This window comes from Antennarius striatus, chromosome 5 (assembly GCF_040054535.1).
Source record: "Antennarius striatus isolate MH-2024 chromosome 5, ASM4005453v1, whole genome shotgun sequence".
NCBI classification, from domain to species: Eukaryota; Metazoa; Chordata; class Actinopteri; order Lophiiformes; family Antennariidae; genus Antennarius; species Antennarius striatus.
Genome location: NC_090780.1, coordinates 5,335,342 through 5,353,973, shown reverse-complemented (window position 1 = coordinate 5,353,973; position 18,632 = coordinate 5,335,342). Strand labels below are relative to the sequence as shown.

General features: G+C 39.3%; 1 protein-coding gene across 5 annotated transcripts; it reads right to left on the bottom strand.

Moving 5' to 3' along the window:
- Positions 1-65: 65 nt before the first annotated feature.
- Positions 66-18,292, bottom strand: phtf1 (putative homeodomain transcription factor 1). 5 transcript variants are annotated; one of them, XR_011035458.1, is made up of 18 exons: positions 17,958-18,292; positions 17,685-17,783; positions 16,989-17,045; positions 16,743-16,812; positions 16,286-16,444; positions 13,520-13,700; positions 13,178-13,295; positions 11,497-11,691; positions 11,079-11,321; positions 9,690-9,818; positions 8,597-8,866; positions 5,807-5,938; positions 5,649-5,735; positions 5,351-5,506; positions 5,111-5,206; positions 1,790-1,969; positions 1,529-1,654; positions 823-835 (listed from the first exon to the last, which is right to left on the bottom strand). XR_011035458.1 is itself a non-coding variant. In XM_068316069.1 (17 exons), exons 2-17 carry the CDS (start codon positions 17,712-17,714, stop codon positions 815-817), a joined length of 2,070 nt encoding a protein of 689 aa, XP_068172170.1. In that variant the 5' UTR covers positions 17,715-17,838; positions 17,958-18,291; the 3' UTR covers positions 69-814. The 5 variants fall into 5 exon arrangements, 4 of the variants coding, with proteins under 4 accessions (XP_068172171.1, XP_068172172.1, XP_068172170.1 ...); XM_068316069.1 differs by lacking the exon at positions 1,790-1,969 and having other exon boundaries at positions 69-835; positions 17,685-17,838; positions 17,958-18,291; XM_068316068.1 differs by lacking the exon at positions 1,790-1,969 and having other exon boundaries at positions 70-835; positions 17,958-18,291.
- Between the last annotated feature and the right edge of the window lie 340 nt (positions 18,293-18,632).

Here is an 18,632-nt window from a genome sequence, read left to right as displayed (position 1 = left end):
TCAAGGTTAGAACCTAAAAAACTTTTTTTCACGGATGAAATGTATTGTTTTTGTTTTTTGTTTTGCAGGACTTCACTTCTGTCAACATTAAAATAATTTATTCGCATTAGCTCTGATGGGGTCAGATAAAGCAATACCTTAATTTAAGTAAAACAGCTGACACATTCAAGGTTCACATACAATATAAAAATTCAAGCAGCTTTCGTCATAATCACGTGGAGCTAAGCGATACAATTCAACATCATTTCTACTGTCCATATTTTTTTTTAATCACATTATGACTTTAAAGGTTACAAAGCCAGGTAGAATACAAGCTTTAGAAATTTGTCAATAGTAGTTACCAAAAACCCACTCAACTTGACCAAATTGGATTTACTGGCAACAGAGGTCACAATGCTTATTTTTTAATTAACTGCACAAATGTATTGATGAAAAACATTGTTCATGATTAAATTAATCATTGATTTTTAAGTATTTACATTTTCATTTTGTATCCTCTTATCTGTAAAATCTGAGTGCCACAGAAGATAAAAATATCTTAAAATATGCAGAGGAACATTTAGGGGATAGGTCACACTGGGTTACTGTCATAGCCGTGACACCAGATCGTGGATTGTGAGCAACTGTAAAGCATCTCAGGCTAGAGAATGACTGACGAAGCTGATGGAAACTGACAAAAAACAAAAAGATTTCAGTTGGAAGGCACAGACAGTAGGTTTGCACTTTTTCTTGTTTTAGATTAGAGGTGGTCTGCATCTGACAATAGAAACGCTGGTCTTCAGTGTCCATTTGTTAGTGGTTTGTTGTTTTCACATTAAGGCTTAATTTTCCACAGCTGGGAGCAGAGGAGATAAAATTTTCATTAGAGAGAGAGCGAGAGAGCAAAGCGAGAGCGAGAGAGAGAGAGAGAAGCAAATACTTTTATGTGTTAAAGAACAACAAACAAAAACACATCTTGTTTCACTCAGACAAGTAATACAAGAGCAATAGAATAATCGTATGATGTGAATCTCTTTGTCTACAGCAATACAAATAAGCTAATTGCTTATGTGTTCTTTCTTAAGGCAAGGAATACATCAATAATACTACTTCTATATTTTTCAGTGTAGGGTACCTTTAATTAAAGGCACTGGTTATGGTTTTGAGATAATCTTTAGTCATATCTCTTCTTTTATGAAATGTCAACTTATCACACCACAAATGAGACACAGGTATACCTCGGCTTACATTGTTTCGATTCACGCCGTTCTCGATTATACTTCGGTTTTTCAAAAAACAAAACTATAAACAGAAAGGGAAAATTTATGTCATTTATCCTTTACCCGCAATGCCGAAGAAGTGGCTGAAGACGAGGCGGCAATGTTTTTTCTTTACTATGGTAGAAAATATTTGTGAGCTTAAAATATATTAATGAATTAAGCTGAGGTATATCTGCATCAATAAATCCTGTATATGTCCTTCTCATTTATTTTGTTCCTTTTGTTGTGTTTGAAGCTGTGACATTTGAGTTAAGCAGAAGGCATCTCACTCTGATGTTGAAGCCCAACAGGTCACTGACCACAGCAGACACAGCTGACAGGATGACAACTTTGGTGATGTTGTAAATCAAAGGGTTCACCGTCAGACCCAGCAATCTGAATGGAGTGTCCAGCTCCTGAGGGAAAATCAGAACAGAGGGATGAAAAATATATTTCAGCCCAAAAACATAGGACTATCAGACAAGGAAAAGGGTAAAGTCAAAATTATAAAATAAAACAATGTAATTACAAGACTCAACTATATCCCATACATCAAAGAATAAGCCAGTCAGTCAGTCATCTTCAGATTACCACCGCTATATCCGCCGCAGCGGGTCACGGGGAGCCGGAGCCTATCTCGGAGGCATAGGGCGTGAGGCGGGGGACACTCCGGGCACGACGCCAGTGCAAAGAATAAGCACGGCATACAATTAGGAATGCTTCAAGCAATTCTGAAGTGAAATAAAGGTGATTAAATTATTGAACATCAGGTGGAGCCTGAGTTGAATGGAAATGTGATAACATCCCAGCTGTACTTCAAGCATTACATGGTTCACACTTGGCATCTCAATCTCTGAGCTGGGGTTTAACATCAGCATTCAGAGCAGCCAGAAAGAACTTGTCAATGGGAGTAAACAGAGCAAAATCCACATATGGTTTCAATATCCAGGGTTATTTAAACTCTAATGATGTACAGTGCATTACTGACAGAAGATTGATGCACCACTCTATGTGAGGTTATTGATTCTGGACTTCAGTTTTACTAATAGTCCCATCATCATAAAGATACTGAATACCAAGCCAGTAGGACTAGAAACCTCCTCATTCCTCTGTAACTAAGTTCTGGATTTTCTCACTTGAGACCACAGATTTTAAGGATCAATAATAGCTCATCCTCCAACATCATCTGGAACACAGACTCCCCCCAAGGTCGTATGGTCAGTCCACTGCTGTTCATGCTGTTGACACCACAACAACCTTGTGGTGAAATTTGCAGATGACATCTCAGTGGTCAGTCTCAACACCCATAGAGAAGAGTCGACATACAGGCTGGAGGTGAAGGACCTGATACTGAGGGGAAAGTATAACAAGCTCATCCTCAACATCCGGAAGACCAAGTATATGAAATGGGGGTAGGGAAGTGGTGGAAATAGCCTCCTCCATCAGACACCTCAGAGTCTACCTCTACAGCTTACTCTACTGGTGCACTAACTCCACAGCAGTCATAAAGAAAGCTAAACAACGCCTGTACTTTTTTAGTAAGCTGAAGAGGGCAGATCTAGGTGCAGTTGTCCTGAGGTCATTTCACATCTGTGAGGTGGAGAGTGTTGCAATTTGTTTCACAGTGTGATATGCTGTGGCAGAGAAAGAGGTCCTGCAGAGGGTGGTAAAGTATACACAGAGGACTATCGAGTGTAAGTTACTATCCACTAAGAACAGATATAGGACAACAGCCACCTGCATCATCAATAACCCCACCCACTCTGCAAACTGACTGTTCAAGCCCTTGTCCTCTGCAAGAAGGCTGTGCTGCATCTGGGTTAAAACGTCCAGGCTAAAAACAGTTTCTACACGGATGCAGTTAGATTGGTGAACTGCAAGCATTGCGACCATGGTGCACCTTGAAATTGCCTGAATCTCATACCATACAATGCTGCTATTTCTTAATTATGCTTCTATATTTGCATTAATATTTGGGTGCGGCGGTACATGTGCAATTTCTAAATACAGTATATCCATTTCCATATCTTTTCTTTTTCCCCCCTCTTTTCTCTTGTCAGTGTCTATCTTTACAATTGTCTTATTTTCATTCTTTCCATTTTATTCTACTATATCATACTTTTATTCTATTCTAGTCACATTATATTTATGAATTGATTTGGTATGGAAATGTGCAACAAGGCCTAGGAAATCATGTTTTCTTCAAATCATGCAAGTGAGTTTGAGCTCAGCTGCCAGTGGTAAGCTATTTTTATAACATGTCCAATGAGATGGAAAATCAGTTCTAACTGTACATTAAAGATTCCAATTTTATACTTTTTTAATTAATGTCACACAGCTGCCAGATGTCCAACAACACTATATTTGAAATGTCTTGCCCCAAAGTGATCCATGTTCCTCAATACCTTCAATACCAGCCATACAAACGCTTGGTTTGGATCTGCTGGCCATTATATGTTCCTCTGTCAACACCTACTCCAACCCCCCAGATGCGGTTCACATGCCAAAAATGCATGTGCGTGCCACATGCACACCACCGTCCACTCGCATTTAGTGCTAGTCCAGAGCTATTAAACTTTCAATAATCTTGTTACTTTGTATGTCCCTCTTATTTTTCTCTCTTATTTTTTATTACTTTTACTTTTTTGGGGGTAATCATGGGGCTATTTCTCAGTCAGCCCAATGTGACCTGTGGCTCAATGTGGAAACACTAGATTAGCTGACTGAAATGAGGCCAACTGGTAAACCTCATGGATGTGCTTCGGTGAAACACTGATATGATCTTGGAAAACTACATTTTGAACTGTTGGCTGCTGGGTGCAGTTAATCTCCTATGTATTATCTATTTATTAAGATTCTTCTCATCTTTCCATTCTTAAATTCTCCTTATGCTGACTTTTTCTATGTTTTTTTTCTGGAGCAGTAAAACTATAATGACAAAGCAATTCCCCATTGGGATCAACAACCTATGTATCAATATAGCACTAAACTCATAAGCAACTGTAAATAAGGAGGATACACAAACAGGACTGATGAGGAGCTAACTCTATAGCCAAATACAACCTTACTTTACTTATGGCCATAAAGCAACTGTAAATACAGTAACATAAAAACCTGGTGTATGTGATGTCTGTATGTGCGTGTGTTTTCGCTATGACGCTGAGGACACAAGTACAGGGACAAGCATACACAGGCTACACATACACAGGCCAAAGCGGAGCTAACTAGTAAGCTAAATACTGGCTGCCTTCAACAGCTTTTGAGGAACGTTCTGTATCTAGCCCTGAGCCAGGACGTTGCCATGCACTGCCAACTTAGCCTGAACATGAACTTCACTTCGGGGATGAACACGCCCAGAGAAGGGGGTGTTCTCGCAGATGGGCTCAGGATATGCCAATCACTCTGTCAATCACTCCAGTTGTTACATCATGACGGGCGCTGATCTGAAACAAATCGTTTTTGTGCAGTTTTGCACAATTTTTCATTGTTCTGTTGGTACAGGAAGTGTTTGTCTTCCAGATTCTAGGAGTTGGTAGGGTTAGCAAGGACCACTACAGTATGTATACGTTAAGGCGAGTAAATAAGTGTTTTTCATAAAAACAATTCTATGTAATCCGTAACTCAGTCAAGTATCAATAGTTATTTGAGACAGTATCAATGAATTTTTAAATTTTGGATTCATCGAAAGAATTTTTTCCCCCTATATTTTATGGTTTTAATATTCCACAAATACACATATTGTTTGTGCAATATTTTATATAAAAACAACCACATAGGTAGTTTTGGCTCTGCTGGTTGAATACCACATTTCCCCAAGCAAAATAATTCCCATTAAACTCCTTACAATGATAAAAGAGACAAACTTTGCTTACCTTCATCAGTTTTGTAGCTAGTTTTAAAACGTTGTTCACTATATTAAGTTCTTCTTTCTTATTGGGCTTTTTCTCCATTTTGAGATATAAATTGATCTGCAACCAAGCACAGTTTTACACTTTGTAAATAACGCAAATGACAGTCAGTCTTTATTTCAATCTGGAAGAAACAATCTTTTGAAGCAGCTGATGGTTACCCCTTGGTATTAAAAGCCCAGATGAATGGACATGAACTCTTACTTGCTCAGTAAGCAGCACTGAAGAGTTGCTGTACTTGCTGTTGGTCTCAGTGCCCAATGTGGCCAGTCGTAATAGAAAAAGGATAAGGGAGGAGGCCCACACCATCAGTTCCCAATTTGTTAGAGATTCTAGGAATGTCTTGTGGCTGTGCAGAAGCTGAAGGAGGGCAAAAATAACGCACACACTTATATAGAACATGAAGCATTTCTTCACTTGGGTTGTATGAAGAGATTGTTGTATCATTTATCACATCCTTGGCTATTAAATCTGAGTTATGTATCTTATCTGGTGAACTGACCTGTGCACAAATGATGAATGAAATAGAAAGTGCTAATAGGAAGATTGTGGAGACAATGACATCAACTGAGCGCTGTGGCCCTCGTCTCTGCAATAAACAGAAAATGCTATATTGTACTGCTGTCAACAGAGGAATGGTAAGAGCATCAGAATACAAACCCTTAGAAAAGAACGTAGGGACAACCACATCTTTATGTTCTGGACTTTCTTAAGCCTGAAATGCGGGATCTCAGATTTCTTGGCCTTGCGTGCTGAAGTGAGATGACTGAAGTACTTGGCAAATAAGAGTCTCTGTAGGGCAAAAAACATGGGCATACTGTCAGGCAAGCAAGCATCCAAGTATCCATCCATCTATTTTCTTGCAAACGAGAAAACTGTTATTGTCTCATCTACAGCAGCTTATCCACCTTGTGGGTCAGCAGGTTACGATGAAGCCTACCCCAGCTGGATCTGGGGGGGAGGCGGGGAACACCCCGGATGCATCGCCAGTGCATCACAGGGTCACAAGTCAACAAACACTAAGAGAAGCACTTTACCTTGAAAATGCTGGACACTTAAGAGTCAAATAGCTTAAAGTTCAAAGGATGCTGAATGAAGTTTAATACTGCTCAGTACTAGTAATTTAGAAGTCAGCTACAACTTTTAAGCTGTTTTTTTATTTATTGTAATTTTATATACTAATTATATTCCTCGAAGAGAAATTAGTAGCACACACTAGTAATCAATTGCATGCATATATACACACACACACACACACACACACACACACACACACACACACACACACACACACTATATATATACAGTATATTAGTGTGTACAGGCCCTGAACACACATACACACAAGGGGCCTGTAAGCATGCAGTGGGAGGTAGAGTGGCGGGCAGCTCCTTCTTGGTATGCCCTAAAGAGCAACTTGTAAAGGGGAAAGGTGCCTTGCTCAAGGGCACCTCAACAGTGTTCAGTAGGTTAGCGGACACCTCCCACTGTCAGCTCACACTCCAGGTGGCTGCGCGGGAGCAGGAATCAAATCGCCGACCATGTGATCATTGGATGACCTGCTCTACCACGGCACCACTGCCGCCCCAGTTTCCTTTAGTTTTTCATTCAGCAATTTGTCCGATAGAATCTCATACTAAATTAATATGCGTTCACGTTTGCAATAAAACATAGAAGAAAATTAAGCTGAAGCTACAAAAGAGCTCTTATCCTACTATTATATTTCATTTTTTTGTAAGTGATTATCTAAGACTTTGATAAACCACGTAGAGTATAAATTGAGCTTAATCTAACAGCTAGTGTCATGTCTATATTCAGATTTGATGGCATTTTAACTGAGATGAAGAATACTAATTCAGAAGAAACTCACATCATTTTGTTCTTTAAAAAACAGGATCTGTTCTAATGTACATATGTATAGTGGTATAAAAAGTTTGGGAATCCCGGGTTTTAATCAAGATTTTCCTTTATAAATTACTGGTTGTTCGGATCACAGATTTTAGTTAAATGTATCATATCGAAGATCGACACTATATGATACATTTAAGAGAAGTTTATAGGGTTTACAGAGAGTGTGTAATAATTATTTAAACAAAAGTAAGCAAATGCATACATTTTGGCAAACCAACATAAAAATGACATCAATGTTTATTAGATCCTCCTCTTGTAGAAATAACAGCCTCTATGTGTTCCTATAAGCTTCCAATGAGGGTCTTGTTTTCTTTACAAAACATCTCCAGTTCGGTCAGGTTTGATGGTTTCTGAGCAAGGACAGCCCACTTTAAATTACCCCACAGATTTTCAAAAACATTCAAGTCTGGGCACTGAGATGGCTATTCCAGAATATTGTACTTGTTCCTCTCCATAAAAGCCTTTGTGGAATTTGACCAGTGTTTAGGGTCATTGTCTTGTTGAAGTAACCAGCCCCAGTGCAAATTCAACTTTGTGACTGATTCTTGAACACTGCACAAGAATCTGCTGAGACTGACTGGAATCCATACGACCTTCAACTTTAACAAGATTGCCAGTACCTGCACTGGCCATACAGCACCACAGCAAGCAGACAAACGCTGGCTACTGTGAGTAGCAAATGTTTGTCTTGAAATGCTGTGTTGTTCATCCGCTCTGCATTCTGCACCTCATGTTCAAATAACTTAATTTTAGTGACATCAGTTCACAGCACCTTATTTCAAAATGAAGCTGGCTTGTCCAAATGTGCCTGCGCAAACCTCAAGTGACTGTGGCTTGTGTGCACAAAAAGGCTTTTTCTGCATTACTCTCCCATACAGCATCCCCTTGTGCAAAGTGCGTAGAATAGTTTAACGATGCACAGGGACATCTCTAGCAAGATCATGCTGTAGGTCTTTGGAGCTGGTCTGTGTGTTGAGTTCCACTGTTCTCACCATCCACCGCCTCTGCGTATCTGACATTTGTCTTAACTAGAACTGTGCCCGTGGTCTTCCATTTCCTCACTATGTTGCTCACAGTGGAAACTGATAGCTGAAATCTCTGAGCTAGCTGTTCGTACTCTTAGCCTAAATGATGATACTGAACTATCTTTGCTTTCAGGTCATTTGTCCTTTTTTTTTCAGGCTCCCATGCTGTCACTTTTCAGAGAAGATGCAAAGAGGTATTCATATCAATAAGAGTGCCCAAATATAGGCACTGGCTTACTTTTGTTTCAATAATTATGGCATACTTTCTGTAAATCCTATAAACATCATTTAACTTCTCAAGTTTCAGTGTGCTTGTCTGCTATAGCGTTTATTTAACTGAAATTGCTGATCCGAACAACCGGTGATTTATAAAGGAAAATCTTGAAAATTATCAGGGGTGCCCATAATTTTTATACTACTGTATTTCAAGTACTAGCAAATAAGAAACTCAGATGTTTTAAGTTTGCACAGAGCATTTACAAGAATATATGTAAAAAAGTTCACCTATGCCCACCTGTTTATACGTTCTCTCAGCCACACACATCATGAAGAAGAACAATCCTATGAGGCAGACCCTTTGTACTGTTGTGATGAAGTAAAAAGCATAGGTTGGGGTACTAGCCAACCCCATCATCATTGCAGGCAGGTCTATGAGACACAGAGAACTGAGGCTCAAAATGTCTATATGCTGGGCCAACCGGAATCCAAAGGGAAGCAGTGTCAGGGTGGCGGTCATTAGCCCACCAAACATGAGATAACCCATACCCTGCTCTACCAGCTTCACCTGAGAACATAAAACAGGAAAGAGGCATCACGTTACAATGCAATACTTCAATCTAGATAAAAGCTGAAGCAGCTTAGATATCCTTGAATTAAAACATCCTGTCTGATTATGTCTAAAAGCAATAAATATCAAAACATACTTCATGGAAATATTCATAAAAATAATTTTATTTATTATTATTAAAAAGATTAAAAACTTTTTCTGCAACTTCAAGTCATTGATAAAACTACAGTAATCCCTCACGCATTCGTGCACACGTGCGGTTTCACCTCTTCCCGAATTTTTAGTAGGTAGTCACGTGATACTGTACACACATTCTATTGGCTGATGGCATCTGGAAGTGCGCTGCATTCTGTGGGTCTTGGAATGCAGCGCACTTCCATGAGACACAAAAGTGTTTTAAACAGTCTATGAGTGTGGGAAAAGGTAATACAGATAGAAGGTGGTTTAATATCAATATGGAGATGGTTCATTAACGTTTTAATTACCGTACATAATAAAATAAAGTATGTCTCTATATCACAGAATTTCATTTTTGCAGGCGATTCCTGGAACGTTTTATCTTTGAATAACAAGGGATCACTATAGTTCTAAATTTCCTGCCACATTTAGATCTAGCATAACAACCTGTCATATGTAGCTGTATTGTGGACAAAATCGAGTGGTTTCCAAACAATGTGTGAATACTGGACTGAAAGGCTCATCCAAATCTTTTGGCCTTTATTTACTTACCGGTAATGGTAGTGATTTTACTAAAAAGATATTTAGAATTTCCATCTCTTTTCCTTCAGAAGTAAAACCAATATAAAAGGATAATGTGTACCCGTGTGAGGATGATCCCACTGATCTCCAATACAGACATGTCTGTTTTCTTACACTCGCCCTGCTCCCATATTATGGCACTGACGCGGTCCTTGGATGGGTGACATGCCTGCAGCCATGACAGCTGGTTCTGATAAGAAAAATAAAACCCAGTTCACTTTTGCTTCCTAAAGTTTAAAATACAGAGCTCTAAAATAGGCTAATAAAATGAGACAATCAGATATTTTTGACATTTGCAGACAAAACAGTCATCGTTTAGTTGTCACCTTTAGCCATGATTGCAATACATGAATAAAAAACACCAATGTAATGAGTCAAGAGTTTACAGTGGGACCAGCAGATGAAATTTAACATGTATATCAATCTTTTTTTATTTTTATTTTATTTTATATACTATTTTGATCCCTGAAGGGAAATTAGTTAGTTGCACACTCCTTCACACTGTTAGACATACATACAGTGTGTACAGGCCTGTAACACACACACACATAAGAGGCCTGTGGGCATGAAGTGTGGGAGCGGTAGATTGGTGCGCAGCTCCTGCGTGTTACCCCCTAAAGCGCAACTTGTAAATGGGATAGCGCCTTGCTCAAGGGCCCCTTGGTAGTGCTCAGGAGGTGAGCTGACACCTCTCACTGTCAGCTCACACTCACAGGTGGTTGGGTGGAAGCGGGAATCGAACCACCGATCTTGGAACATTGGACCATCTGCTCTACAGCCTGCTCTACCACTGAGCCATTGCCGCCCCTTTTTTCTTTTTAAAAATTTTTTATATAAAAATTATATATGCAATTTCCTCCGGGATTAATAAAGTATCTATCTATCTATCTATCTATATATATATATATATATAGTCCAAACAGCAGGAACGAGACAGAAAAAGGCCATGAATTCTGAGTGAAACTTCGACTGAAAGGGAGGAAAGGATTGTGTCACCAAAAGAGAAGTAGTATTTAGCTAGAGCCAAAGAATGCCAAGCACAAAAGGAAAATTGCCAAGAAAAAGAAAGGTGGGGTATACAAAAAGTATGCTATACATGCAGTAGATTAAAACCTATCAACCAAAGGTGTCTGTCATTACTGTAATTATCAAATATATAAATGAATTAATGCTGTTCCCAGTCATTATTTACTATCTATCTTGCTCCATAGAACAAGGTAGGTTGTTATAAAAGTCTGATACTATTGTTTTATTTTGGAATTTGTATGGGTCCCCGCTAGTACACATTTATGTGTGTGTGTGTGTGTGTGTGTGTGTGTGTGTGTGTGTGAGTGTGTGTGCGTGTGCGTGTATAATGGCTGGAACTTCCGAGTAGACGCTGGAAGCGTGACATTTCCAGTTAACTTACTCAAATATATAGGTGGGGATACATATATACAAAAATTCTTACTCCACTAATTCCCTGTTGGAGGCCTTCATCATCGCTGCTCAGAGTGGTGGATTGTGGGATAGACATGCTAGAGTTTAACCTTCCATTCCCCTCACTGTCACTGCTACCCGTGGAGACGGAGTCAGGCCCTTGGAGAAGCTCCTCCCACATTGTGTCATCAGTATCAGAGGCGGGGCGAGAGCTCATGGTCGGTCTGAGGCGCTCCACCTCTCGTGGCTTTACCATGGAAGTGGCACTTTCTTTCTGTGTTCAGTTCGTGAAAAGAGTGTCAGCATGAATACAAATATCCTGCCAGGTTTAATAAAGTCTGCACCTAAAACTAAAATCCCTAATTGGACTTTCTTTTGTATATTCAATTAAACACATTAACCTCCAGGTTAAGTAACACAAAGTCACAAAGTGTAAAAATCTGATATACCTGAGGTCTGACTGTGGGTTTGGCATTAGACTTTATCTTTCGCTTCTTAACAGTAAATAGTGCAGATGATGAACACGATGCAGCCAGGGGCGACTCTTGATGTGATAATGGAAGAAGTATTTTCACTGATTGCATCCCCTCCTCTTCCTCACTGGAAAGCTCATCAGATGCTCCAAATCCTGACTTTCTTTTGTCCTGTGAGAGAATATCATCTTAAAAATTCCTTCAAAAACAAATTATTATATTTAAAAAAGCAAATTATTAATACTTTTAATACTGGTGTGGATTTTCTAGGCTGCCTTTGACTGATGACAAAGACAGCCTAGATCATTTTCTCTGATTCTCATAACAGGTTGTATGAACAGTAGTCTATGTTACTGATGTCTTCTTTATTTCCAATACTATGATATGTATACACACACCGTACATACATACATATATATTATATATACACACACATATACATACATATAAATGAGAGAGAGAGAGAGAGAGAGAGAGAGAGAGAGAGAGAGAGATAGAGACAGATAGAGATAGAGATAAAGATAGATAGAGAGAGGCTTTTCCCTCACATTTGCCAATCTCGAGACTACCATATTGCAACAACAAACTACCGAATGCTACTGCAATGTAACCATCGCTAACTGAAAGAGAAGACGCACGCATACAGAAAAGCCAAGCCACATACTTAGAGGGGGGGGGGGAGGCAATTCTATGGAAAGCATAATTCATTGTTTACTAAAGTTAAATTGCTTTCTAGGGAATTAAAAAATTCTGTGTTGCATTTATATTGTGGAAATTATATTAATTGGCCACTGATATTTGGAATGCCACCAAATGCAATTCAGTTGTCGTATTCAGTGTAAAATAATAAACCCATGAAACATCAGAAGCCACTGGACTGAGGAATGGAGTCATGATTTCTGTAAACAAGGTGTTTCTGTAATAAAAATACATTTATTCAAATACAAATTACACACTAGGCCAGAGGAGAGGAATTTAGTTTCAGTCTGATTTGTAAAAACACCAATAAGCTGCTTCATGACAATTTATTGAAATCTGCAAGTAGAGTAAGAGCACTGAAAGGACTGAGGATGAAAGCACTTTAGAAAACATTCCTATACCACAGAAATAACACCTGATGACCAAAGTTCCAAAGGTCAAGTATTTATGATGCTGTGTGGTAAAGTCAATTTGGGTCACTGGCTGAGCTAAAAATGGAGGTGTTCGTTGTTAACTGTATTATATTCATCCGCAACCAAATCAGTTTAGAGTCACTTTACCTTACAGCGTATACAGGGACATCAATCTATTATGATTCAATCATAAATCAATGTTAGCCAACGGACAAAAAAGAATCATCAGTGGGCAGGCAGTTTGATATTAGAATGTTGATTAATTTTAGTTCCCTCACTGTATCTAGATGAATTGATGTGTACAGTAATAATTATTTTTCCAAATATTGAGTAGGAGATACATATTTTAATTGAATTTTAATATTTAATATTAATTGTTTTAATTAATAACATTAATAGAATTAAATTGAATTTAAATTGAATTGAATCATGCAGCTTCAACACTGTAATCTACTAGCGGATCGTTACATTAAATAATTATATAACTTGACTCTTACACTTCAAACAGCAGTGTCTGTTATGACAAGTGAGATAAGAGACTATACCTTCTCTTCATTCCTGTATAACAGCTGGCTTTCATCAAACTTCCAGGACCCCTGCTCTTCTGTGTCCCCACTGACATTGTTTTCTTCACATTTTTTCAGACCTCTTCCCTTCCTTGGCCTGAAGACGACAGAATAAAATCAGTTTAAAAATTGTCAATGCAGTAGGCATTGCAACACAAGCTAAAACCACAGCAGGGATAGGAATACTGAGTGTATTAGACGAAATTAAACTTAGGTTAAAATAAGGTGCTTGGATTTGTTTGCTTAATGGAAGAGTTAAGAGGTACTAAGAGGTGAAACTGTTTTGGAAAAGGCAAGTGAGCAATACAACGGGAAAAGCACCTTCTCCTGCGTGTAGGGCTGGTGGTGCAGCTGGCAGCTGGACTGCCTGAAGGCCACCGGCTGGATTCAGTGGAAACAATCTGGCAGTGCACAGTACCAAGTAGCAGCATCAGACACATGGGTCCAAACACCTCGCTAGCTGTGGCCCCAGGAACCTCTAAGTACAGCACCACCGCTGCCACTGAGGGGAGCAAAACAGTTGGCAACAACAAATAAAGCAGCCTCTGTGGTAGTCATTAAAACTAAATTCAGTTACTGCTGGGATCCTTTTCTGTTCTGTGCCTATGTGTTGGGTCACACATTTATTTCTGAAAAAAACTGGAATGTATATTTGATAAATGGAGACATTAAATTGATGAGGTTTTTTTTTTTACATCAAATTCCATGTTTATGAAGTTCCTTGATGACTTTTAAAGTAAGTGTCATTTTGATTCAATGGCTAAAAAAGTCAAAAAAGAAAATTCAAAAACAACTAACAACAAATATTTTAACTTTAAAGCAGCAGTAAAAATGTAAGGTGTTTCAATAAAATTAGTCACATTACAAAAATGTGTTGACCATCCTTCTACTTTATTGGTTAGTTTTAAAACCTGACTTTAAGTCCATGCTGCATGTTTTCAATTCATGATATTCTACCTCTCTGTGGCTTATGAATGCTTGCTAATTTATCAGAAGCACTAGCTTTGATCTATGGCCTTACTCACACTGGGTTTCTCCCTTGTCTTTCTATCTTATCTCTCTATCTTAGTGTAAAAAAGTTGAAATTTGACCTTGACCTACTTTTCTCAAGGTCAACATCTCATTTTCATCCCTTTTGCTGCCCGAGTAATGTGCTTTTTATTTCATCTTTCTATCTGCAATGGTTGCGAAGATATTTGGTGGACAAACGAACGGACGGACGGACGAACAAACACTGACAATTACATCATTACATCACCGCTTTGAAATGGGATGTAACAAACATTTTAACTATAGCAGCAATAAAAAATGTAGGTGTTTCAATAAAATTAGTCACATTACAAAATGTGTAGATTTGATTCGCATGTTTGATTTGGCAAATGTTTTACATCGGATGCCCTTCCTGATACGACCCTCTGTATTTCAGTATTGTGATGGGAAGATGGAAAGAGTACTTTGAAAAGTTGATAAACAAAGAAAATGAGAGCGAACAAAGACTAGAAGAGGTGACTGTTGTGGACCAGGATGTAGCAAAGATTAGTCAGGATGAAGTGAGGAGGGCACTGAAGAGGATGAAGAGTGGAAAGGCAGTCGGTCCTGATGATATACCTGTGGAGGTATGGCAGTGTCTAGGAGAGGGGGCAGTAGAGTGTCTGAAGGGGTTGTTCAAAGGGATCTTAGATAGTGAGAAGATGCCTGAGGAATGGAGGAGAAGTGTGCTGGTGCCCATTTTTAAGAACAAGGGAGATGTGCAGAGTTGTGGCAACTACAGAGGAATAAAGCTGATGAGTAAGCATTTGTGAGCAACAATATGGTTTCATGCCAAAAAAGAGTACTACAGATGCAGTATTTGCTTTGAGGATGTTGATAGAGAAGTACAGAGGAGGCCAGAGGGAGCCGCATTGTGTTTTTGTACATCTGGAGAAAGCTTATGACAGGGTGCCCAGAGAGGAACTGTGGTATTGTATGAGGAAGTCTGGAGTGGCAGAGAAGTATGTTAGAGCAGTGCAGGACATGCATGAGGACTGTAAGACAGTGGTGAGGTGTGCTGTAGGTGTGATAGAGGAGTTCAAGGTGGAGGTGGGACTGCATCAGGGATCAGCTCTGAGCCCCTTCTTGTTCGCTATGGTGATGGACAGGCTGACACGAGGTTAGACAGGAATCTCCATGGACTATGATGTTTGCAGATGACATTGTGATCTGTAGTGAGAGCAGGGAACAGGTGGAGGAGAAGCTAGAGAGGTGGAGTGTTGTTAGCCACAGTGAGACAGTAAGTACGACAGTAAGTACCTGTGTGAATGAGAGGGACCCAAGTGGAAGAGCGAGGTTACAGGGAGAAGAGTTCAAAGAGGTGTAGGATTTTAAGTACTTAGGGCCAACAGTCCAGAGTAATGGAGAGTGTGGAAAAGAGGTGAAGAAGCCTGTTCAGGCAGGATGGAACGGGTGGAGAAAAGTGTCAGGTGTAATGTGTGATAGAAGAGTTTCAGCTAAAATGAAAGGAAAGGTGTACAAAACTGTGGTGAGACCAGCAATGTTGTTTGGTCTAGAGACAGTGTCACTGAGGAAAAGATAGGAGACAGAGCTGGAGGTAGCAGAGATGAAGATGCTGAGGTTCTCTCTGGGAGTGACCAGGAAGGATAGGATCAGGAATGAGTACATCAGAGGGACAGCACATGTTAGAGGTTCTGGAGATAAAGTCAGAGAGGCCAGACTGAGATGGTTTGGACATGTCCAGAGGAGAGATAGTGAATATATTGGTAGAAGGATGCTGAGTTTTGAACTGCCAGGCAGGAGGTCTAGAGGAAGACCAAAGAGGAGGTTTATGGATGTAATGAGGGAAGACATGAAGGTAGTTGGTGTGAGAGAAGAGGATTCAAAGGACAGGGCTAGATGGAGGAAATTGATTCGCTGTGGCGACCCCTGAAGGGAAAAGCCGAAAGGAAAAGAAGAAGAAAACCTGAAATACTTCATGAATATCAAAAATACACCTATCATTATTTTGTATTATTTAAACTGATTCAACTTTACAGATATTTCCAGCTCATGGCTCCAGTGTGAAAGAAACATGGGTGGTAAGGTTTAGCTAACCTTGCATGAAGTAGAGCATTAGGATACATGTGGAGATGGACTTGGTGGTCACCTGGATCCACCATTGGAAGAAGAATGGGAACAGCAGTACTCTGACCAGACCCTTACGGGTCAGAGCAGTCCAAGGACTCTCTGGTTTGGCTTTACTGAATGTTGATCCTAAGGGAGAAGTGGAAAATCTCTTAACACAGCTGTGATAGATACGGGTTAACTATAAAAAAGAATTTTATTTTTTTTAACTGTTTTTTATTATTTTAACTTAAGGCAGGAAAAAAAGACAAAACCCAATTACTGTAGTTACATGCATATGATATAAAGGTCAGCAAGACAAGCAGATATTTCACAGATTAGTGTGATCTGTCCTGACAGTAAAGGCTGTGAGCATACACATGTTGTTAATAGTAGTATGTCTGTTATCAACAAGAAAGGTTAACAAAAGTTAGAAAGTTGGTCTCACCTCTTACTAAGTCAACATCAATGAGGTCGGGCTTAATGTAGACGGTCTTCTTTGGTTTGCTGTCCAAACCCTAGATGATAAGGGGTCTTGTTTGATTGGATCTTAGGTAATTAGTCAGCAGATTGAAATGAGGTAAAAATGGTTGACAGCATCTCGTCTCTTAATGTGACGACTGCGTTTGTAAAAGTTTCTTTTGTATAACTAAACATGTTATAACATGACGACAGAAACATTTTTGTCTTTTACATTCAGATCCGTTTGTTCCAGAGATTTCTCCCAAACTTGTTGATCATAGGCTCCGATCTGTTGAGACAGAATAACTATTATCGTTTTCCTTCATATTAGAAAAAAAATCAAAAGCTTTTGTGAATATTTATCAAACAGCTCTGTATTAATGGATGATTTGGAATACATTCAAAACTGAGTGTCAAACAATTTTTGTGTGCAAGTACATAACCTATTCCAAAAAAAATCCCTAAAATGTAGTATTCGGGAGTATAACTATAATTATGAAACACTAATTTGATATTTTGCTTTTCTTCCAGACATGTCAACACATGTGGCTAGACATTAAATATGCACGAAATTACCCTGAATCATCTATTATTCTGTAAACTGCTCAACATCTCGTACGTCGTTTGTTCTATCCACATATATTCTTCACAATAACGTCAGTCAACATTGAAAATAGACAAATAGTACAGTATATGTGTTTACTAAGCAGAACATCCAAGATAAAATCAATGACAAAATGCATGACTGAATGTCAGTCTTGGAATGATGCATGCTGAACTTGCAACAACGTAACCCCCCCCCCAAAAAAAACAAACAAACAAACAAACAAAACAAATAAAAAACAGGACATCTTTTCTATGAATGCATAAAAGTCCTATATCACTAAGTCAAAGTTCTGCCTTGAAGCAGGTCAAACATATTCGCTACCTTCTCTTGGTACCAGGCTATTCTGGCCATCGTCACCGGGTGCTGGAGTCAGCAGGTCGGGAGTCGGGCCATTTCACTACGATCTCAGCAAACAGAGGACTGGAACACAAACCACATTTGTTCACGACACAAAGGTGGAACAGACACTTTGAAGCTGACAAAAAGAAGAAAAAAAAAAAGAAATTAAACATGGTTTAAATATTACACGAACTGTTCCGGAGGAAAAGCATATACACAAGAACCCCCTATGAGTGGGAGGATAACACGACCGACCTGATAGCAGCACTGGTCGATGTGGCGTCACCTGGTAGATGATCACCTTCAGGGATCATCACAGTCTGCTCATTAGTTCAACGGTTGGCTTCAGTTACAGGAGTTTCAGATGAGTTACTGCGCCCAACTGTCACAATGAGCTACCTACTAGTTGTGCGCTTCAAGTCAATCCACACTGTTCAACTAGACTAATTAACTGTAAAAGAAAAAAGGCTTATTTTTTACGTTTACATTTGATTATCGATACATTTATCTCAGGGTTAATACTTCGATAACTTCACTCTTATGCTCAGTCTTCCGCTTCCCTCTTCCGGGGTCTGTTGTGTTGAGGTGGTGATTTTTTTCCCTGAGTGTTGTCTGTCAGGCCACCTTGAACGTTCAGCTTCCTGCAGCGTACAGTATATCCTGCGGTACGACGCAACAACAGTGAACCCCGAGGATTGACTTAAAACAAGAATTAATAAGAAGGTTTAGCACAAACACTTTACTGAAGATGAGTGGATGGACTTTCCTGAGAACGCTCATCGCATACACACAGCGGTAATTTGTCGCCTGAAATACATGCCAAGGACTTGAAAAACCTAGACTCTGCCCTTTAATTAATTCTACCACTTCAACGAATAAGAGTGAAGCAAACGATTTTAATTATTTGTTATTCGGACAGTAACTTTGAAA